The sequence below is a fragment of the Styela clava genome, chromosome 5, assembly GCF_964204865.1.
Source record: "Styela clava chromosome 5, kaStyClav1.hap1.2, whole genome shotgun sequence".
NCBI classification, from domain to species: Eukaryota; Metazoa; Chordata; class Ascidiacea; order Stolidobranchia; family Styelidae; genus Styela; species Styela clava.
In genome coordinates this window covers 17,149,949-17,174,044 of record NC_135254.1, presented here as the reverse complement: position 1 = coordinate 17,174,044, position 24,096 = coordinate 17,149,949, and the positions used below count along the sequence as shown (strand labels likewise).

Below are 24,096 nucleotides of genomic sequence, written 5' to 3'. Positions count from 1 at the left end.
GTATTGCGGTGTATATAAAAATCTATGCGTTTTGAAACATACAAGGTTTTGACATTGAAACCAAAATCAATCTTGTTCATTGATTCAAAGTCGATTTCAGCCGTGAACATCTTTTTAAATTGAATGTATGATAAAATGAAATGCAGCGAGCTGTGAGCAATACAAAGATGCTATCAATTGATACCAGTTCATAAGAATATAGGAGATTGTATTTCGTTCGCAACAAAATCTGTTTATTTGGCCACATGAAAGCCAAGACTGAATAATATTGTCGTAACATAATGAAGCTTATTTTGAGGGTAAACATGAGATTAAGGAAAAATAAATATTATAATTAAATTATAAAATTAAATAAATTACAATATGAAAATGAAAATTTTCAAATCGTTCCTATTATACATGCTTTTAATAAATCGTGACATCCGGTAAGAATCTTTGATGTTGGTGACTTCACTTTTGCAAAAAAAAAAATTGTCTAGTATGCACAAGATATAGTCTAACGTCACACTTTATAGTGATATTTAAAATGATAGCCAGGTAATAAAAACGTTTCAAGCTTGGCAAAGTATTGATTATTCTTCGACTACCATGAATTCACCGTCGCTATTTCCGACGACAATAACGCGACTACGACTTCAACAAGGTTCAATTAAACAATTCTAAGAATGAATGCGGTGAACCAATTTATTTTCAAATATTGGTAAGAACATTGGTATACAAATGAAGTTGTCTATCTCAAACAGGACTTGGTGTGGTCTTTTTCTGAATAAAAAAGATGTCGTTCTTTCGTTGAAGGAATTCAAAAATGCCTTACCGGTATTTTGTCATAAAATTCCGATAAAACAAACAATATTATATTTAATATAACTAAAAGCTATTTTTCGATCACTTCGGGAAACGAGTAATTTAGTAAGAAGCATTGCTATTTATTGGTCTAAATCAGGGGTGTGCAACCTTTATTACAAGAGAGCCAGATTCAAGTAGTTAGGTGAAGACGCGGGCCGTATCTTTATTTATTGAGATAGCCTTTTTGGGCTCAGGCACATTAAAGTGTTTTATTTTGGTATTGATCTTATTGTATATTGGGGTTCCTTGCAGATATGATGAGTAAAAACGCTAGGGTTATTAGATACTGATAGAGGCTCTGCGACGCGAAGGGAGTGGAATTGCTCGCACGTACCAGCTCAACTGACCTAAAGACTCGTTTCGCGAGCACACCATTCAACTTTTTCGCGGGACGCACATTACCTCCTTGAGGGCCGCATTTGGCCCGCGGGCCACAGTTGGCACACCCCCGGTCTAAATGGCAATTACATAACAGATAATCGTAATAAATTTTTATCTTATCTATACAAAAGATCATGCCTAAGGGAAGTTCGCTTTGTATATCCGCAACTGAGTGAGGTAGGCTTCTGTATGTGGTTTATGTGCATACTGCAAAACGTAGAAACAAAGTATATTTACCTCAAGAGCAAGGAGCAAAGTCAAACTTTTTTTGCAGGTTTGACAGCTAAAAATATAAAACTATTTTCCCCAATTTGCAAGCTAAATACCGAATTCGTCAAACCCAATGTCCAAGTTACGTGAAAAGAATTAAAATAGAAATTTTTGAATTGAACCAATGTTCCGTTTAGATTTGAAAGATATTATCACTAATGTCTGTGCCATCGAAGATTTCGCTGTATTCGATATTAATCTGGAAATTATAGGTATAGTAGATGGTTAGGAGATAATGATTCATTTTAAACTCTACACACATTACCAATATTTCATTCGTAGACAACCTGGAAATTGATCCCAATAACAACTACAGCTATTGACACAATAACCTAATTTTACGTAACAGATAAGCAATCTAATTATTTCTTCAAACAAGCGGACAAGTGATTACAATAAGTTCAAGAGATTCGGACGACGACACAATTTAGTCATAAATATACAAACCGCATGTTATCGTATAAAACCTGGTAACGTCAGTCAAGATACTTCTGTGCAAGAGTTCAGAACTTTCGTATGACAAGGTGAGGACAATTTTTATATTGGTTGTATTATAACAGAATTTAGTTTGTTTTTTTCCTTTACTTTTTTACGGCAATTATGTTTGCCTAATGGTAGTCAGTTTGTCTTTGTCCGACACTGATTTATTTTATGAAATCCGTTTATTAGTTAATAATATTCTTTTGTGTATGGACATTCAAATATGTGGAGAAAAATACACTGCCGCAATTGCCGACATTTTGTTTATATGCTAACAATATAAGATAATAATATACGTTTGTCTTTATTTGTTTACATACAGTGGGAGAAGATAACAGAACAATGAATTTCATACTGATATATGTACTGCTAAGCGTCGTCACCATCTCATCAGTTAGTTCACAAACAACGAATGCGACTGAGACGACAACTGAGGCACAAACAACAACACCCCCTCCAACTTTAGGTATGTTTATACTTGATTTAATATAAACAAGGTCGAAATACGTTTTATATTCACGAAAATAGTTTCTATACCCTTTACTGCTTAGCGGGTTGCCTATTTGTTTTAGACGGTGACCGTACATTTGAACCCACGTACATTTGAACCCATGTGTATATCCGCGGGTTCAATCTATATGCGGGTGCTAAAACCCATGAGTTAGAGTTGGTATGGGTTCAAATATTCGCAAAACAAAAAAAATTCCCATGGGTGCAATAGTATGCAGGTGCAATTGTCGTGGATTCAAATGTACCTGGGTTCAAATGTACGGGAACCGTTTCAGACAGTCTGTAGGAAGCATAACAAATATAAGTTTGCTTAATATTAAATAAATTCAGACTTTATAATAGTTTTGATTTAAAAAAAAAAGGTACAAAATTTTATGTTTTATTTGCATATAATTCATCACAGCTTTAAGTTCAATTAACGAATAATCTTCAAAAATATATTTCAGAGGATTTTGCAGGATGTAGTTCCATCTTAAAAAAATTTGGAGAACCAGAGAATGGTCTGTACACCATCGTGGATAAAAGTGTAAGTTTTTCTGTGCAAAGTCATCTTTATTCACTAGATTTTGGTGTCTTACTTGTAACAGAAGATGTTGAATAACAGCATATAGACAATATACATAAATATGGCAAAACTGTCGTGGTCCCATTCAACCACGGCTACGAAAAACATTTATAATTTTGAACTACTAACTTGGTAACGTGATATTCTAATATTCCTAGTCTCAAGGGCTAGATATTATCTATAAAACGGGCGAAAATTTACTATCTGAGGTCAGTTGTTAAATATTGATTATAATTGAATTGACTGTCGTTGAGCATTAAGAACAAACTCGTGACAAATATATGAAATTGGAGCATTGTGAAATTCATTCAAGATTTTTATGATCACATATTTCAGTAGAATATTGCCTTGCCATGAACTGGAATATTATTACCGTTTACCGTACACAAATTAAATTTTTTTTAGGGTTCCATGTATCGTACTTACTGCGATATGGAAATTGACGGAGGTGGATGGACACTAGTGGCATCCGTACACGAGAACAATATCGACGGCAAATGCTCTGTCGGGGATAAATGGTCCAGTCAACAAGGAACCGCCGTTCCATTAAACGAAGGAGAGCAATTTTGGGCAAACACAGCAATTTGGGGATTGGTAGAATCTGCAACTAGTGATGACTTCAAATGTCAAGGATACTTTAATCTTCCAGCGAAGGACATTATGATATGGCACGTACCGAATGATACCCCGTATTACGATTTCAGTGATAAGTAAGAAGACTTTCATACATTTTAATTGTTTCACCAGGGCTAATTATGTTCATTTTCCAGTCCACAGTTTTCCAAGTACAGCTTTCGGAAATGTGATTTTTATAAATTTGGGTAAAAGTTATGCAAAAAATCATCTTATATTATACAAATCTGACATTTGGTAGACCAAGCTGTTAAAATTTTGGGCTTCTTGCTGGGAAAATCTATTCTGTGCCATAATGGTATATTATTTAATGAGCATTCGATTATTTAATATTGATAATAATAACAGAAAACAATGCTACGTTTAGTCGTGACTAATTCTTCACTGCTGGACAAGAGTGTCTAATTGATTCGATAGTAATGCAATGTCTATTCAACAATTACTCGTCCCTGTCTTACATATAGGGTTACCATATTTGAAAAAGCAAAATTCCGGACAGTGCATGACTATGTCGCACAACCTTAGTCCTAACCGGTACACAAAAACTATGTTCAGGTTGTGCGCCATCTTGGTGCACATACTTCTTTCAGGAGGTCCCTATTTTCATGAGACCATATATATGCGCTACCGAAATGCTAAGGCCGTACGATACTCATGCTAACGTTGTACGATACTCATGCTAAAGCGCCAGCTACCGAAATGAAAAGTATTGTCTTCAGTTACAAGCAGAATCTCACACCAGGCAGGTAAGCACACTCTAAATATAGCTACGGGCCGTCGACTGGAAAAATCTCAACTTCAGAGTGAAAAATAAGAATGAGAATTAGATTGTGCCAAAACGGAAGAACAGCAATTACATGCTTAAAACGAATTAAAGACAATCACTACAAATTTACTCTTCTGACCATGCATATTTTTCTGAAGACCTCATTCTCTCCTTGTCTGATTTCAAAAATGAAAACAATTCACTACAGTGCATATCTTTGAAATTATATTGGAGAGTCAACATGCCTTTTATAGTCGCAAATTGTTTCTCTCTTTAGTCCACTGACTTTGCATCAGTGAAAAGACTCTCTCTACAATATTGGCATTGTGGGATGTAATAGCAAAGAAAAACTGTTCAATCCTTAAAATTTCGGAGTGGCATGTGATGTTCGTAGACTGATCGAAATATTTGCACCATTTCTTATGCGTTGGCAGTTTAATAAATTCTTCGTCTTGTAGGTAACTTTCCACAAACTGCTTCAAGTTACAGAATTGGTCAAATCATTTATCATCGTCCACATCAACCCGTTTACTAATCAGATTTTCCAGGCAAGGCTTTACATCAGGGGTCGGCAACCTTTTGTCGCTCGCGGGCCAAAACCAAAGGTTGCAAGTCATTGGCGGGCCTCATATTTTTAGAATGTTGAAAACCGAACGGATAGCCGATGAATCACACTTTTTCACACAGATTAGAAGTTAAATTTAGAGCAGTGCACGAAGACTGACCATTTGAATATTTACTGCACCATTAAACCATTTGCGCTAAGCATCAACTTTTCTGCGTTTTGTTGCCATTTGTGTAATTATAATTAAATTATAGGGTCATTAAACGCGCAATTGTGAATTATATACTTGTTAGGTTATAACATAATTTAGCCTACGCGTGTCGCAAAATTAATTCTGTTACGTAAAGAATATAATCGTTAAAACAGCTGTTTTTTTACTATAATCCAGTGAAGCGTCGCGGGCCGGATTATATTGCTCCGCGGACCGGATCCGGCCTGCGGGCCGTAGGTTGCCAACCCCTGCTTTACATCCTTCCAACTTGGTATCTCGTTCAAGGTTATCCATTTGAAATGAGTAAACTCTTCCATTGGTTTCATCCATTTGCACAAGTACTAAAAGCATTTGCAAAGTTTGCAACTTTAGCACCATTGATAAGAAAAACGCTCTGTTATATTACAATTTCATACAACCTCGTAGTAAAAATATGCGCACGGTACGAAATAACAATGTTCTGTATTAGCAGTGTGCACATTACGATTGCAGATGCAGTAAAATTCCGGACATTTGAGCATTTTTTAAAATTCCTCCCGGACGCAAAGTTTAACCCTAAATTCCGGACATGTCCGGAATTTTCCGGACGGTATGGCAACCCTACTTACATATAAACTTGGTTTTCGTATTAGAAATTAGGCCAAGCTGTAGATTTGTTTGCGAACGTGTTGTAAACACGGTTGTTTTGCATTGTTTCTTCATTTTTCTCACCGGCAAATAATTTATCATAGGCAGTTCTAAACATGTTGGCTTGTTGAAATTGTATCAGTACCTCACATTACCATAATCGTTTTATCTTCATTTTACCTAACAAATTGTAGGCAGGTTATTCGTTACATGTATTTTTTTAGAGCATTCTTGAAGTATCGTACCAACTCTGGATTTCTTGAACATTATGGTTGGAATCTGTATCACCTGTTCAAAGATTATTATCCACTGCGGCAAGGTCATTATGACGACAAAGACGGACCTGCTGAAATGATAGTATGGGAGAAAGGCAACAACGAAACAATGTTCAACAACACTGCTCCTAATATGAGAGAACATACAGAACCCGGTTTCATTCAGGTATGTCTTGAGCTATATGGTAATATTCTACACAGATTGCAATCTGTATCAGCTTCAATTAAATTTTCAATAATCATGAAACGAAACAGCAATTTCAAATTTTATTATCTTAAATTTGTCCGTTGGGAAATGTGATGTTTTGGTTGAGAACCTAGAAGTTCATGTAGTGTCAAGAATTGCGTTAGAAAAACACTATAAATGGATGGTTTGAAACGACCGGCACTACAAACCGGTTTCCTTTTCAATGAAATTCGTGTTTCGTTGAAAAATTGAAAAAGAATAAGTTTAAGATTATCCACTAAAGTTAGACGAATATATGCACAACCAAATTTAAGAATCATTGTACAAAACATTTAATGACCTGATGTATATCACACAGGATATTTTTTTATTTAGCATTTGATGCTTGGTTTATTCTTTTTAGCTAACACTATTAAGAAAATTTATAGATTATTATCTCTAACCTTTATAATTTTAATATTTAACACAACATATCTATTTCCGAATTTTTAGTTCCGGGCAATCGACCGATCGTATGCTGCATTTGCGTTATGTCCTGGAGTCATGATAAAGGAAAGCAACCTTGACCCTGCGTATGCTTGTGTAGGTAGTGTAGGGTATGCAGCAACATCTACATATCAATGCGGGGACTTTGCCGGTTGGGATGGAAAAGGCAAAAACCCGGAATGGAAATGGTCTGCTAGCAAGAAAATGCGTGAATCATCGATTCTTATTTTTTATCGATAGAACTCCGAACACCCAAGTTACCGAATTCGCTGAATTTTTATGCATAACGTCTACATTTTTTCAGTTCTACGTAATAATAGTTGTTGCTCTATCGTCCGAAGTAAGGAAAGCCAATAACCACAGAAATCCGTCAAGGCTTCTTTCTATCTACTCATGCCGAAACACCTATAAACTGACTGTCTAGGTTTTATTCACGTAATTATCGTATTGAGACTTTAATATTTTCACTTCTTCGGCCTTTTGTGAAATGAACATGACAAATTGCAGCTTTTAGATAAAAAAAATAAAATTGTTTTGAATGAATATTCTTAATTTTAATGTTTCATAATTGGGCTAGAAATGTGGAAACTGTCCAGAAATTTCACTGTTTTATAACCCTTCTTAATTTTACTTCAATGCGGACAAAATTATTCTTCGACTTGCCGATTATAAAATTGCGATGCATTACTCTTTGTCTTCGACGAGCGGCGCTGAACTAGACTAGTGATGAGTTTCGACAGATGTCGTAAATTTAATGACTTGTAATAAAATAACACTGATTATCGTTCATTCGTAGCAGTATGGCTACTTAGTAACTGTTTTCAATTTCGTAATTTTTCATTATATGAATTTGAATTTTATTAAAACGTGCATGTTCGGTGCTTTTCTTGATGACCAAGTTTAGATTCATTTCAATAAATCATGTTAAAATAAAACTCAAGTTTATATCAAGATTTTTTTCCTGATTTCATCTCCTTCACATGGTCATAGTAGGCCTCTACCGTGATATGGATTGATATTCTGACTTTTAGACTCATAAAAAGTCTGTGTATATCATACTATTGATAAAATTATGCTTCTCATTTATATTGAAGAGGATTGTGCGAGTTTGAACGCTGAATAATTGGCCTTGCGCAGCTTGCTAAACAATCATGACATCTAATTTCAGACTCGTCCGTTCTAGATTTTTCGACATTTTTCTATCATTGCAGCTATACTTGAACTTTTCCGCTCTCATATATTTTTTAAGATCTAAGAAGTCGAGTTGAGCTATCGAGTCCCTCCCAAGTTGCTGTTGTTTAGTTCGTGGCTGAGTCGAATCCGAGTATTAGTATATTCCATACACAACAGAGAAATGAATAGATAAGAGATTGGAAATTTGCGTTTTGATTTAAGCCATAAGTAAACCATGGTTAAACCATGCAGTAAGACATAAATTCAAAGCTTTTTCCAACACTACTTGCTTTATTCTTGAGCGATTTACTGAAAACCGGACGTTTCCAAGCTTGCTATCGTTAATCCGTTCACGAAATGAACCAAACAAGATAGATGAAAATGCGCGCTTAAATGACTTGGATAATTTCGACAGCGAAGTACGTCTGTAGGGCGATTCTTTAGGATATTTACTGTAGGTCGTAAGATATCAGTGGATAATTTTATCTGGCTTTTTTCGGAGCAAAAGGCACGAGTGAGCGTCGCATTACGTCATTATACAAAACAAAATCCCCCCCTCAATTTGGGACTGGCCACACTCTTCTGCTTTAAATAAACCAACATCATTTTTATATTCAACGAGTCTTTCACAATTACTTTTGCGTCCCATGTCAAATATTCAGAGTCGGAGGTCATGTAAATGTCCACTAATCACAAGTAAAACTTGAATCTTTTTCAATTAGAGTCCATTTGCGAAAACCCTCGACGAAACCGGTGACCGTACATTTGAACCCACGTACACTTGAACCCATACATTTGCACCCGTATATCCGCGGGTTCAATCTATATGCTTGTGCTAAAATCGATGGGTTAGGGTTAGTATGGATTCAAATATGCGTAATTTTTTTTTTCCATAGGTGCAATATAGTATGCAGATGTCGTGAGTTCAAATTACGGGTTCAAATGTACGTGGGTTCAAATGTAATGGAACCGGACGAAACTCATTCAAACGTGTCAAGATCGACACTCGGTTATCACTGGACATGACGTGTATTGGAATATCTATCCACTGAATCTTCATCCCATCTTTATAATTTTCTATAGTTTCCCAACCTAGGACTATAAAGTCCAACAGTTCTGTATCACACAATAATCTGTCTCGGGATTCGAATCAAAGTGCGGATTTCAGCATAGTAGCTTCCTAACTTAACGCGGCAACATTACTGAAATAACCAAGGGTTGTGGGGTCAAAGTTGAACGCTTTTTGTTGGCATATATGTTTAATAAAAATATGTTTTGGTGTCATTCAAAATTAAAGATATTCAGAGCCCCCGTGCATGTAGAATGGTACAAATGATTAGATATTAAAAACCGCCATTACCAATGTCGTATAGATAAACAACTCGGCAAAACGGTTATGAGTTATATCGATACCCCCCCCCCCCCCCCCATCCCCCTGTGAGAAAATAATAAAAAAGAAATTGAGAGTATAGTATATTATCTTTATTATTTAAAGACTGTTTTCGGTAAGTAGCGAGAATGATAAAATTGGGAATGCCTACCACAGTACAGACATTATACTTTTCCACCACTTCTGCAAAATGCAATTATAAATGATATAATGATTCAGGCCGACATATAGCAAACAGAATATTATGAGTGGCCACTTCAATGGAATTTGGATTTTATCGCCACTTTATCAAGATTCGAAAACAAGAACACTGAATCGAATAACGGCTCCATGTCTCGTATGACCGGCCACCAAGTCGGGTTTAAAATATCAATCCAGATAATCGTTCCGTTCGCGCACACTTGACGATGATTTGACGTAGAATTCAGAAGTATTTGAAATAACTAAAAAAGTAATAAATGTAGGTGTGTTTAAATTCAATAATGATTGTACAATTTCATATAAATTTCCGCTAATCAATTGATATATAAGAACATTAATTAGCCGGTGACATAAAGTCCACACCCATAAAGCAAGGGTCGGCAAACTGCGCCGACAAACAAATTTTTTTCGGCTCTCGAACCACCTCACTGTTACAAAATTGTCTCATAAATTTATTATTGATTTGTGTTGCAACAGTGGCTTGTTCAACGGCCTTTGTTTTGTAGTTAGCAGCGCAAGCGAAGCGAAGCACATGTCAGTTGTAAGTCGTTTAATTGTCGAATCTACCGTTAGATGTAATTATTATCAAATCATTGTGCAATTTGGCCCTGCTTATTTGCCATGCCATTTTCAGTTGATGTTAATACGGTACCACATTAAATGCAAATAATTGAACTTTAGTCATCCAATATGTTGATGGTCAAATACGATTCAGTTCTGACTGCCAACATTTATAAAGAATATGTTCAGCAATCAACCTATCCTAATCTGTATGACAATGCAAAACGTGTAAAGTGCATGTTTAGAAGCACATATTGCTGTTGGCAGCTTTTTCCAAAACGAATTACACTAAAAATGCATTCGTATTCGCTTGTCAGATCGTCACTTGATATCAACAAAGTTGTCGGTGGATTTAACGTTTTGGCCGAATTAACATACAGGTATTCAGAATTCCCATTTGAAATGGGTATCAAAAACATCTTCCTTCCTACCTCAATGCGTATGTAACCTAATCCGGCGTGTTTATATGTTTTAAATTGATAGTATTTATTTTAAAGTGATAGCACATTTATAGCTATGAATATTAGAAAAAATGACTCAGTAGAAGTAACACCCTAGGCGTTTGACGCCTTCATTCCGAATAAGGGGTTTGTACAATCCGTCACTAGAACGTACGGTATCTATACTTTTGAACCATTGGTTCCAGGTTCGGCATTACATACCCAATTCATATATACCAACGACTTGCGTTGTGTATGGAAAGTTATTATTCTTTATGTAGAAAATGTTATTACGATTAGTAAAAATTATGAATCCATACCCAAAAAATAAACCATCTATATATCCACTTACTTAGCAAAAACACAGATTGCAAGTTTATTTTTTTGCATTGATTATATTTATCGCTTTAGTCTAAAATAATGGTGTTAAACCAATCGAGAACAAAGTTTTCAGATTAATCTTAATTGGCCAACCTGGAAATTAATCCCACTTCCAACAACAGCAACGAATATTGACATGAAAACCCAATTCTACAATAGCGAGCAAGTAAACAACCTAATTTATAATGCAAATAAGAGGACGAGTGATTAGGTAAGATTTGAAAGGGTTCGGACAACGATTTGTTTTTTCACTGAACCAGCATTGACCGAAAAATGTTATATATAAAGCTGGGTAGAGTTTTACGGGAATATTTCTGGAAACAAGTTGGAGTTTCAATTTAGAAAGTTGAGTGATATTTTGTTTGTACCTGTTAGGCTATCTTTAGTAAATATGTGGGACTTGAATTTGTGTAAACTGTAGTCATTTTTATGTGATAAGTGATAACATGCCTATTTTTATACTTGGCATATTTACAGTTGAAAAGACCAACGACATCATGAATTTAATTGCATTGTGTGTATTGATGAGCATACTTTCCGTCTCGTGTGTTCGTTCGCAAGCAACTGCTGCCACTGAAACAACAACAGAGGCACAAACGACAACACCACCTCCAACTTTGGGTATGTTCATAAATAGTTAGTGTCTTTTGGGCAAAACCTTAATTTTTCCGCAAAACGGACTTTCAAAGCCTACCCCAACCAATTTCCCAAGGTTTTATACCTGTCTTAAATCAGAAAAAATTAGTAAATTCAATAACAAACACCATGTTTCAAATTAGCTGAACGAGCACAAAATTATTTGTCGCATTATTACATACAGTGACTAAGCGTAACCTTTAAGCGTTTTTTGTTCGAGAAATTCACTTCAAACCCATTGCTCATCCGGCATTGCGCTAAAAATTTATTATTATTAATTAATACACTTTTGCAATACTCTTAAAACAAGCATTTTTTCCCTATGTTGTCGTTTACTTTTGCCAAAACCCAATCAATAAATCAAGATTTGCTGATGGAAAATGACAATTACAATGTATTTTACAGATGATTTTGCTGGGTGCACCTCCATCTTGAAGAAATTTGGCAAAGTAGAGAATGGATTGTACACTATTGTGGATAAAGTGGTAAGTGTTGTTTTTGTATACCTAATTTGATATTACGTAAAGAACAATGTTCGTGTCGACTCCACAATGCCCGCTTTTTGTCACATAACTTGCTGACTTTTCCAGCATCAAGATATAGCTGTCACAGTAAATATAGCCAACTTGTATCGACTACAAATTTCTGGTGCTAGTGAGTTTCTGATATTACAAAAGTACGTCAAAGTCACTTAAATATTTTGGCAAATGAATATACCTCTAGCGGTTTTTGACAATGTTTTCCTCAATCAAGCAAAAACTCTTCGGCCTGAGTGCCTCGTGACTCATAGGTCGGAGACACTGAACGAGAATGTGACGCAAAATTCAAGATACGTGCGATTATATAATTCTTTCGCATCAGCAAATGCGCTATTGCTGATATATATACTTTATAAATACAATACAATTAATTGTGCTCTTGTTCTGTCCAGAAACTTTTTTAGCCAATATTGCAGACAAGGAACAGGTTTTATTTAAATCTCTAAGCTAAATTTTAAATTTCTTCACATTTTTCAACTTTTACTCAGGGATCCGTTTATCGCACATACTGCGACATGGAAATTGACGGAGGTGGTTGGACACTTGTGGCATCCGTACACGAGAACAATATTGGCGGCAAATGCTCGGTTGGGGACAGATGGTCAAGCCAACAAGGAAACTCCTATGCATTTAAAGATGGTGAACAATTTTGGTCAAATCTAGACACTTATGGATTGGCAGAATCGGCAACTAGTGATGACTTCAAGTGTCAAGGATACTTTAATCTTCCAGCGAGGGATGTCATGATATGGCACGTACCAGATGGTACTATGTTGAAGGACTACAGCGAAAAGTAGGCTCAATTTCTTATACCATAATAATTGCTATTCGGTCGAGTAATTCAAAAAGATAATAAAAAACTTCGAAAATTTTTGAACGAACTTTTAGCAAATTACCCTTGTTACGAACCCCAATGTGCTCGAAATATTGATGTGGGAGGCTTCCTTCTAATATTTTGCACCCGAATTCTAATATATATTTTAGATCACACACCACATGCGATCAAAAAAGTATTTCTCGCTCTCTTTTTCGCCCGCTAGACTCTGGGTCGATTGCCTTTTCCTTATGTCAGTTGCTATTGCTGTATCCTAAGTCGAGTTGCTATTTTTTATAAAAACAAACGGAATATTGGGTCTTTTGATCACATAAACCATTCTAAAAATACACAAGTCCCCCAAGAGAGTACTATGGACATTAAAATTTGATTTTTTGTTCGTTAGGCGCAAAAGACTCTATCTTTTCAAAGCGCCATATAGTTTCATACCACACACACACACATACAAATAAACAAACTGTGCATCCAGAAACAAGTCTTGCAAATTCATTTGTAATCTCATTTTATAACCTTAGTCGCCGATTTCGATTCCAAAGCTTTACCTATTCATCTGCATTTGATATATATAATATACCAGTTAATTTTTTTTTTTATAAATCTTTCTTTTAGAGCATTTCTGAAGTATCATACTAATTCTGGATTTCTTGAACGTTATGGCTGGAATCTTTATCACCTATTCAAATATTATTTTCCAATGCGCCAAGGCCAAGCTGATGATGAAAGTGGACCTGCCGAAATGATAGTGTGGGACAAAGGCGACAACGAAACTATGGTTGCAAACACGGCCCCATCGATGGTTTTTGAAACAGTGCCAGGATTTATTCAAGTATGACACAGATGAGAATTTTTTGTATAGTATTTAATGATGTGTCCACACCACATACATAAGGCAAACCATTAACTTTGTTTGTTGACGTTCGAAGATATTAAATAATGTGACTTCTGTAACGCCCTTTTCTAGATCAGTTAATAAGATAATGAATGGTTAAAGAATTAAAATAAAGTTTTATTATTACAAAACCTTCAATTTCACACATGTTATGTTTTTCAGTTTAGAGCAATGAACCATGAAAGCAGCGCGTTTGCGTTATGTCCAGGAGTTAAGCTCGAAAAATCCCGCGGGAACGCTGAGCATGCCTGTGTCGGTAGCGTAGGATATACGCGAGAATCTTACCTTCAATGTGGAGATTTCGCTGGCTTTGATTGGAACGGAAAGGGGACTAAATATGGATTTTCTACGAGCAAAGAGATGCTCGGATCAGCAATTTTTATTTTTTATCGATAAAATTTGATATCACTCATAATATCAAATTTGTAGCATGGATTTTTATATCCTACCGCCCCAAAATAATTTGAAGACCAATATTTCTGTTTTACCGAATCATGGGAAGTATTTTTGTATATTTCCAAATGTTAACTATTCTTCTCTAAATGAACATATCTTACGTTCGTTCAGTTGCAGTGTGACCCGACTTATCCTGAGATTCCAATGTAAATATTTCAGTTTTTGATACGAATTAATCATATGCTGGTGCCGTGTTTCAGTAACACATGTGAAAATAAAACTCAAATTTGTATCTTGTGTTATTGCTATCATTTCTATATAAAAGTATAGGTTGAAATTACAGGTATTTTGAATATTTTTTACGAAATTCGCAACATTCTATCTAAAAATAATTCATAAATAATTGAGCAAATTATTGAGTGATCATTAGTTTTAGTAATAGTAAAGTTTTGTTCAAATAGAACAGCGTTGTTAATGTAACCTTGCGTTTTCAATTCTTCAGCTATCCCCTGTAAGTGAATTTAGTTGTAAAAACAAAGCAAGTATTAAATAGCAAAAATATGGAATAAAATAACTATTTAGGTTGTATGAGAAATGTTCTATCTACTCCCCACTGTGTGACATTCTCATCTAATAAAGTCGAGGTACATTTGTCGCCAAACAACTTTTTGACGTCTTTCTTGGATATATTCCACGGATTATAAGGCCATGTTCGGAATTCACCAAAGTCCCAACCACTGAGAAGATACCGAGAGTCTGATTTTAATAAAGATAGCATTACGGTCACGTATTCCTCTCTTTTATTGAATGGAATTGTGTTGAGACTCGCAGTATCAGAAACGCCGTCCATTTTGCCTCCGGCTATATCTGCATTGAAATTGAAGTAGTCGCCTTCGAAAATTACGATGTCGATACCCTTCGCTGTGTAGACATTGTAAGACGGATCTACTTTTGAGACGGTTTTTATATATTCAATTGAGTTGGTTTCGAAGAAATCTAATATCGCGTATGGTGCACATTCTACTCCTACGACCGCATGGCCTTGATCCGCTATCCACTTCACGTTTGGTGATGCTCCACTGAGAGGCACAAATATTCGACATTTTTCCCGACCCGCAAACAGAAAATCCCTATGTTTCACTAACATCGGACTTAGTTCATTGAAATCACTCTCGTTAAGTTTACTTTCTGTATCGGGTCCTCTATCACCCCTTGCTTTTCTTTCGTAGTTTCTTTCCCACCAATCCTTCCATTCTTTCTTATACAGCACACGGCCTTTAACGGTGTCGCCCATGGTCTGTATAGTAACCAACGGATTCGCTAAATACCTTGATATATACACGGTGGTATCTGAGTAGCGCATTGAAGCGTTCACATTTTCTGCACGCTTGGCAGATTTTTTCTTCAAAAACAATAACGACTATTAGTGTCCGACTTGTGTCCGTATTGCGTTACAATAGACAGCGATACAAAAATCGACAACAATTTCAACTTGTATTGAACCTTTCTAGAAGTATTGTACACAATTAAAACGGATTATTTTGATTGGGGTTTGGAATTGGTAGCAAAGTCAACATATTTCGCGCCATGAGACGAATAGTCACAATAGTACTTTGAATCAGTTCTCTTGGTTCCATTTGGGATGGCCATAACCACACGCAATAGTTTAGTACACAACGATTATTGAGGAACTGTGTGGCACTCAGAGCCACAACTATCACGCTTTTCAAATCCCAATCACATTCTATCCAAGCTTATATTTGAGCCATCGGCCTGAGCAAGGTATTTGCTTGCCATCTCGCAGTAGTTCATCTCAATTTCATTTTATGCAAACTTATGGACCTCGATAAACACTAATTCCTTATAGCTTGATTTTATCACCGGCGTTTCGGGAAAAAATTCAAACAGTGTTAGAGGGAAAGACGAACTTGGATTACGGTGTTATTGCCCTTCTCGAAGTGTATGCAAGTCATGATGGGAAGGTTCAGTTGTACGTAAGCATCATGTGATGAAGTGCGTAATTGTAATATTCAAGCTACACATTACCACCTTCAACGAGATTACAAGATGTGACTGATCTATGACCACGACAATCTTCGATGAAATATTGAATATGTTATTGGTGCTTTATCCAAGGTTTCACTTTTCAATCATATTCTCAATTCTCTTATCAGTTCAGACTGCGCTGCATTGCGTCTGAAAGTTTCCAAGCCATTGAACGATTCATATCATACGCCCAACATCTACTTGTTCTTTCGAAATATTCGAATACATTCTATTTAAACACAAATTAAATTATGATAGGTTTTGTCAGCAGTTGATGATGCCTTTGGGATGACGAACCCAATAATATAATACAGTATATATTTTCACAGCGTATGATATAAAATTCGAGAGTACAATATAAAAGGAATATAGCAAAAAAGCTTCAGTTTTATTAATTAAATGAGATGAATTTTGAATAGGATTCACTGATATAACCAATCAATAGTAGCATATTTTTTAACTGAAACATATGTGCAATGCTATTTACACAAACATTTGTTATTTATTGATGCAAAAAAGTTTATCAATTTTCATTTGTTTAGCTTCTTCAATGGTATCGGGAACTTTAACATTTTTTGTCTCAGGGAGAAGAAGCACAAGGCAAACTGTAATAAACGTCAGCCCCGCCATAACCAGATATGGAAGTGATTTTGAAGATTTTTCACCTGTAAAATGATGTATTTTTCAGTCAGACAAGAGAAATATTCAAACATGTATATAAACATTCAATATTGATAGCTTACTTGCATATACGATATAAGGAGAAATTATCGCCCCCACGTTGCCTGAAAAGGTACATGTTCCCAATGCTACAGACCTCAGAAGAGTTGGGAACATTTCAGGTGTATACAGGTACATGACGTCATATGCTGAAGTAATGGAAAATTTTCCAATCATTGCAATTGTTACCCCAGATGCAGTATTCCCTTCAAATGAATTCTGACATGTTAAAAAACACAAAAAAGAAATAGTCTGAACTAAAAAAAGCAGTCTCATTGACTGACTAACGATAGCATCAGTTCAGATAATGTAGTGCCATAGTGCCATAAAATCGTCTACCTATATCCAACTAAGTCGTTTAATTTTTTCCTAATTAACAAGCTACTTTACCACATTTATATATCGGAAATGCTATTTGTATCTGAAATATATAGATAGATAATCAGAACAAAACTGAAAATGAATATGTATAGGTGAGCGAACACGTACGACTTCATTCAACAACACCTTTCAATCTAACATCTGTACGTTTCAAACCTTACTCAAGATGTGGTTCGCTTTCCTGATTCTGTAATCAGCTTTATTTATTTTGTTTTTATCATTTTTAAACGTCTTATATGATGATTATTAGTCAAAATAAACGTATACTTATGTGACAACATAATCGGCCGTCACTAGTGTTTTCAGTAGAATACTCACAAGATATAGCAAACGGAGTTAAGATTATTGCTAAAGCTGATGTCATTCCCAAAGTAACGTAAGCATATTTACGCCCGATCAACCTCATGAAAACAAAGCTTACAATGGCTGCAGGGATTTCTACAGCACCAGCAAGAAAACAGTTTATATATGCGCTTCCTCCAAGATTACTTGTGTTTAAACTGAAGAAATAGTATGTAATGTTCAGGACCAACCTGAATAAAATTGATAGAAATAAATTCAGACCTTTTTTAGACGCAAAATGAACCAATAGATCGTTTTGCTAAGCTGTTGTTATTTTTGTTGGAACAACAAACTGCTGGTCGCCCTATGAAATACTGAATCAATAGCTTTCAAATTTTCAGTAGTTCTACATGGAATAGACCCCTAAAATGTCACCCTTATTTTTGTTTGAATACTATTTTTCATGCATTTAAATTAAACCAATAAAAAATGTAAACGTGTAGTGGTGAAGTCGTGGTGAACATCGGATTAAAGCTGCCTCGGATTGAGACACTTAAATGTTTTAGGGAGATCATAGATCCATTCCTTTAATTGTTCTTACCAGGTGAAGAAATTGATAAAAAGACGATTCCTCATTATCGAAGCCCGAAATAAGTCAAGACAATTCACGTTTGATACAAATCGCTCTTCATTCGTTTTATCAATGTCATCAGAATAAAGTTCCCCCTGAAAGTTGACAAAAATTTTAAAAAAAACGTATGCGAACTTCACATTTTCCCTTGTAGGTTAAACGCAGTGGTGGGATTTAAACGACTGCGAACCCTTCCATGGGCTGTCGTGGTAATCAGTGAATTCTATCTTGTTATTGGAGCTATAAATTCGGCATGATTTTCACGGGCAAGGACGGAACCTACTGTTTGTGTGTGCCATACAAAAGAGAACCCATACAAGTTGAAACCTATAAAATCCATTTTTTCTCGTTTTATGTCATACAATTAACGTAGAAACTAAGTAATAAAATTTATCGGAATTAAATTTGAAGTACCTCGGATTTCGAGTCGTTAAGTTTTGAGTCCGTAAGATTCCCGAGATCAGCAGCATGTCTAGTATATCCATTATATAGTTCGATTTCTCTTCGCAATTTGTTCGCACGATCCCTCTGGCCACGTTGTATAAGCCACCGATAGGATTCAGGAACCCACCTAGGAATAAAGACCAAAACGCAAAGAATATTCCTGTTTAACGAATTAGGCAGACCACCACACATAGTCTGGGTTAAAGACCTTATTGCAAAATTCTAAAACTTACCATATGCAAGGAATTTGTATAACGCCAAACACAGATATGGATCCAAGTAACCATCTCCAAGAAGGTGTTATGTAAGCCATAACAGGTAATATCATGTATCCGAGAGCAAAAGCAACATATAATAAATTCACTACTATTGTTCTATTTCTGGCTGACAGCATTTCAGATACTGAAATATAATGCATGAGAGTTACTTATTAAAAATTGGTGATTGTCCACAAATCTACGTTATTCCTGGTGTAGGGTGTCATGCTTAAATTTGATGAGTTTCAACAAGAAATATTTAGGTAATTCCCAAGAAATTCATTTTATTGAGGACTGTGGAGTGTTAAGTAAGTCATTTTTAGAGTGTAGTCATAGTGATGTGTAGTCATAATAGTTAAAAAATACCTAAAACTACTTTCACGACAAAACTGCCCATATTGCAATAACTAACAAAGAATATGGTAGCAGCAAACATCCAAGGATTCGTCGAAAACGCGCAGATGAATAGCCAGATAAATCTTCCAAGAATTGTCATAAGAAAAATTTTCTGTCGCCCATATCTGAAAATTTTGTAGTTTTCATGTCACTGTATAAAAAATATCTTTTAGCAAATTTATTTTTTATTTTTCCAGACAACAAAAACGATTTAGCATATATATAGTATTATTGATTATTTAAAAAAAGTTTCAAGCGCTCATTACTTGACGAACTCATTCAAGATGTTCGCGGAGAAAGTACTGAAATGCAGGGAGATACAAAGAAAGTTTCAACCATTTAGGAGTGTTTTGTCGTTTTATCAACTATTTTGTGACCGTAAACTGAAGGTAGTTTAGGTTAATGAGATGGTAGTTTTTTTAAATACCTAAAATTATATCTTTTGTAAGCACCGTTAGATATGTGAATTTTAATGACAAGATGGGTACTCCCGAAGTATGTGAACCAAGATGATGGACACCAGAACGTCGTATGTGTACCAGGTCAGGTCATAATTCCAAGTATAAATACTATGGAAGTCACTTGGCTAGTCCACGAACTCATAATAAAACTAAAATAAGGGAAATTGGAATAAAATTATGGCCTAACCCTAACCCGGTAAACATACTACATTCCGGTGTCCGCCATCTTGGTTCACATATTCGGGAGTACCCAAAAAATGTTTATTAGAGGGCATATATAATAAACTTCAATAAATCCTGTGTATAACTGAAATGAATAAATAATTCCAATATAACAGACCTATCTGCTATCCAACCAACAGTCAAAGAGGAAAGAGCTGAACCGCACAACATTATTGAAGCTGTTAAAGGTTTTATCCACGCTCTATCACATACCAGATCCCACTAAAGACGGAGATATATTATCTTACTTGGCATTATTTTCTCAAAGTTAGGTAAATACTTATTTATATTATTGACACGAGTGATAATTATTGATAAAACAACCACAATATATCAAAAGTCTTCATAACTATCGATTGGCATATTGAACAATATTTCGTCTTATTCAAGCTTAAAACGGAAAAGCAGTTGGGCAAAAGTTCTAAACAATCCCATGTGACATACCTCAGTTACTGTAGACCCTTTTCCTTCCTCGTAAAAATATCCATATTTACAATTTGTTGTCTGAATCAATTTCCCAGAATCAAAATCTGTATGATAAAATAGATTTTAATGGACGGATTTTCGCGCGTTCATATTGTTTCGGGGTCATATAATCTAATTCTAATTCATGTTCATTTCTCTTTTTTTCGTTCTAGCAATATGATGATTAATCTAGTATATAAGCATTAGCCTACTTGTTGATTGATTGTACATCTCACAGCTGCTGAACTCAGATGACGTTTCATTGTCCTCTCTTGGAATATACATTTCGTATTGGTCACTTGAGTACTCAGGCCTTGAATATAGGTTTGTCGTTAAACTATTAGATACTTTCTGTGGGTTTCAGTAGTGCTATTGTACCGGGACACCTTAAAAATTACCCAACGCGTTTAACATAATATTACTTGGCAAGAATCTAATTCGATTTAAAGACCTATTATGATGTGAATGTGTATTCCAGTGCGTTGTAATGACGATTTTGAGTTTGCTAGAAGCAATAATTTGTGGAATTGGTGATCGAGACTTCATTCCAGGCGACTATATGATTAGTTTGATACTGATACTACCATTGTGATGGCTTTTCAAGACTTCAATGAAAATCGAAATGCTGTTTGGAGAAAATTGCGCGGAAGTACTTCCCGCACATTTTATTTTGCGTCAGTTGCTAGGAACATATATTAACACAATACTATATAGTGCAACTCACGGTATTGTGTTGAGTTCTTCTGCACTTTCATTTTTTACTGTTGTGTTTGACTTCGTATACGACAAACTGTTTTCTTCATCTAATTCTGGTATGTAGCACCTGTGTTTGGGTTCGTATGACGTGAAGACGATGTGGAATACCAGAACACCACAAAACAATGAACTTAAAATTAGCATACTGCTTAATCTAAGCTGGTATTTTCCCCACGTTGTGACATCTTGACAATCTTCATTCACGGCCATCCTGGTCCCCAGCTAATTTTGAAAAATCAAATCGATGTTTATCAAAATCCACTCTTATTTCCCAATTTTAGATTCTTGCAGAAAGCTGATTGATGAAACGAAGTAGAGACTAGTATATATATTCTTTTAACGTCACTTTACTGATCTGCGATTATGTAACATTACAACCAACCATGAACATTACAACCAGTATCAGAAACCATGCTACTGAATTTTACAGCAACCATTTAAAATAGCTGCCATTGATAGGTTGCGTTAATTCATTTGTATAGATCGCATACCGAATGTTTGCGAAGGTATTTAAATAAACACTGACGTATTCTATAAGTTTGTTCTTGTTTGATTTGTTCTGGATAAATTTTATCTGATGTACGTCACAATCACCGCAAAGATAGCGACAATATAGTGTTCAATAGGGGGTAACAAAAAACAGAACCCACAAAATTCTTAATTAACGATAATGAAAAACATTTATTTCATTTTGTTTGCGCTTGAACTTCTGTTTGTGTATGATCATACCCAAACATTTCAGAAATCTAGTACGCTTTGTGCGAAAGATATGTATTCTCAAGTCTAGAATATATTCCAAATGACCTCCTTGGCGTTGAAGAAAAAAATGCGTCAGTTGCGCAAACATGTCAATCACTCGTTATTTGCTGAATCGCACTTTTTGCAGGACATAGGCAAATTAATGTTTGTTGGGGAACAGCACCTCCGGAGGAAGTCACGCGGAAACTGTCCAAATTCATTAAAGTACACGACATGAGTAACTGTTTCCAAGCATGGCATAATCAGTTCGTATCGATTTGAAAATGAATGGAAGTAGCTCAAACGGTGAATACGGAACTTTAAGTTGGTGGCGCTGAAGAACTTCTGGACATCAATTGGACGATATAGAAGGATTGAAATAGATGACCAGTGGTTCCAGCATTACGAGGCGACTCTCACACATCAAATCACACTATTGGTTTGCTGCGAGAGCGATTTCGGGAAAGGCTAATCAACAGTGACGTCACGTCAAAGAGACTCAGTGAGGGAAATTGAGGACAATGTGTATCAGAAAATCCTCAAACACATGGTGAACTAATGGCTGCGACAATCTCCGTAGAGGAATTCGCGTAAGTGATTGAGAATTTTGGGAAACAGATGAAAATCTGTCTCCGACGCTGAGAAGGTCATTTGGAACATATTCAATATAGAGAATATAACTTTTGTGTAAATTATTGATTACTTTGGGTACAATCATGCACAAACAGAAGTTTAAGGGTAAACTAATTTAAATCACTCCATTCTGATAAAAGTAATTAAGAATATATGGGTTATTTTATTGATGTCACCCCATAGTCTACTACATTGATGTCACCCCATAGTCAACCACCTTCCAGAACGGGAGTTAAAAGTACAAGCATTTATTTAGCCCTTGAGTACAACTGCTTGTTGATCGTTGTAGCGAATCACGTCATAAATTCAACTCGTAACCTACAAGAGAGGACATTTTGTAGATTCTAATCGCCATGATTGAAAGAATTGGCCCAAACTCGGAGTTACGAAACACCCAGTGAATGTTGACTACTTACGAGTTTTGCGCTCGAGATTCACGTTGTGTAGCACGACTTTGTTAAGCATGAGTAGGACTAAGCGCGCTTTCGTTACTGAATTTAATGTTTCTGATGAACAAGAAAGTAAATACAAGCTCAAATATACGGATAAGAAGACCAAAACGAAGTAGTATCATATATTTTACAGTACTGGTAGTCTGAACACCAGATCACTGAGATGTGATCACGGAGCCACGGCACAGTGCGTAATTTTTAATTTTGATGACGTCACCACACGAAACTTCGAAGTGAAAAACGATTCCAATGGAGCCCACAAACAATTTTTGAAATAAATGAAAGCCTTCTAGCAACAACAATAAGCTTTAACCATTGAAAATTCCGAAGCAATTATTCCTGCAGTTGAAGAGAAAAGTGATTTTTTCAAAACAACATGACAAAACGATCCATATCTCGATTTCGTGTCCAATAAACTACATCTATTGTGGGATTTTACCAATGTCATAACGTTTCATCAACGCAAACTGAATGAATCAATAGCTGTGTCGCAGTTTGTTGTTGCAAAGGTGAAGTATATTACAGAACATTTATGGTTTTGGTTGCTAGACTAGACATATCGAACCGCAGACATTAGAATGCTTCAAAATTGTCGGTAATCGGACGCGGCTTGACAAATAACCATTTCAAACTCCAAATACGACTGTTTATTTTATTGGCACAACGATTTACGATCTTTTATATTAAAACACAAATAGTAGTGGCTTACTGAAGTATATAACTTTATAATGTAGGGTCTAGTAAACACCTCGTGCTTGTTTTTGTCTGATGACTTGAAATATACCGCTAGGGTATGCTATAAACCTGCTTGAATTTAGTAACAGATATATATAAACTGTGATATCGAATGTGTTGGGCCCACACACGTATGAAGTTATTGCGATAGTAAAATTGTTGAAGTCATTGACATTGGACATATCCATTTTTTTGTAGAAAAAACTAATTCTTTTTAGTGTTGTTTATACACTC

At 35.6% G+C, this 24,096-nt stretch overlaps 4 protein-coding genes across 4 annotated transcripts; 2 read left to right on the top strand and 2 right to left on the bottom strand.

Annotated features, from left to right (window-relative positions):
- The first annotated feature begins 1,865 nt into the window (after nt 1-1,865).
- Nucleotides 1,866-7,755, top strand: LOC120344840 (intelectin-1-like). Its single transcript, XM_039414156.2, has 6 exons — nt 1,866-2,021; nt 2,300-2,443; nt 2,934-3,013; nt 3,458-3,762; nt 6,079-6,295; nt 6,809-7,755. Exons 2-6 carry the CDS (start codon nt 2,320-2,322, stop codon nt 7,040-7,042), a joined length of 960 nt encoding a protein of 319 aa, XP_039270090.2. The 5' UTR covers nt 1,866-2,021; nt 2,300-2,319; the 3' UTR covers nt 7,043-7,755.
- Nucleotides 7,756-11,162: 3,407 nt separating this feature from the next.
- On the top strand, nt 11,163-14,332 carry LOC120344511 (intelectin-like). The gene is made up of 6 exons (XM_078112794.1): nt 11,163-11,298; nt 11,430-11,569; nt 11,990-12,069; nt 12,612-12,916; nt 13,568-13,784; nt 14,010-14,332. Exons 2-6 carry the CDS (start codon nt 11,446-11,448, stop codon nt 14,241-14,243), a joined length of 960 nt encoding a protein of 319 aa, XP_077968920.1. The 5' UTR covers nt 11,163-11,298; nt 11,430-11,445; the 3' UTR covers nt 14,244-14,332.
- A 27-nt stretch (nt 14,333-14,359) lies between these two features.
- Nucleotides 14,360-15,592, bottom strand: LOC120344512 (putative thiopurine S-methyltransferase). Its single transcript, XM_039413774.2, has one exon. The coding sequence runs from the start codon at nt 15,535-15,537 to the stop codon at nt 14,818-14,820; it is 720 nt and encodes a 239-aa protein (XP_039269708.2). The 5' UTR covers nt 15,538-15,592; the 3' UTR covers nt 14,360-14,817.
- Nucleotides 15,593-15,671: 79 nt separating this feature from the next.
- On the bottom strand, nt 15,672-21,756 carry LOC120344510 (solute carrier family 22 member 21-like). Its single transcript, XM_039413770.2, has 11 exons — nt 21,273-21,756; nt 20,761-20,861; nt 20,528-20,613; nt 20,202-20,305; nt 19,371-19,525; nt 18,981-19,149; nt 18,718-18,874; nt 18,274-18,398; nt 17,709-17,923; nt 17,033-17,215; nt 15,672-16,954 (listed from the first exon to the last, which is right to left on the bottom strand). Exons 1-11 carry the CDS (start codon nt 21,512-21,514, stop codon nt 16,788-16,790), a joined length of 1,704 nt encoding a protein of 567 aa, XP_039269704.2. The 5' UTR covers nt 21,515-21,756; the 3' UTR covers nt 15,672-16,787.
- Nucleotides 21,757-24,096: the final 2,340 nt, after the last annotated feature.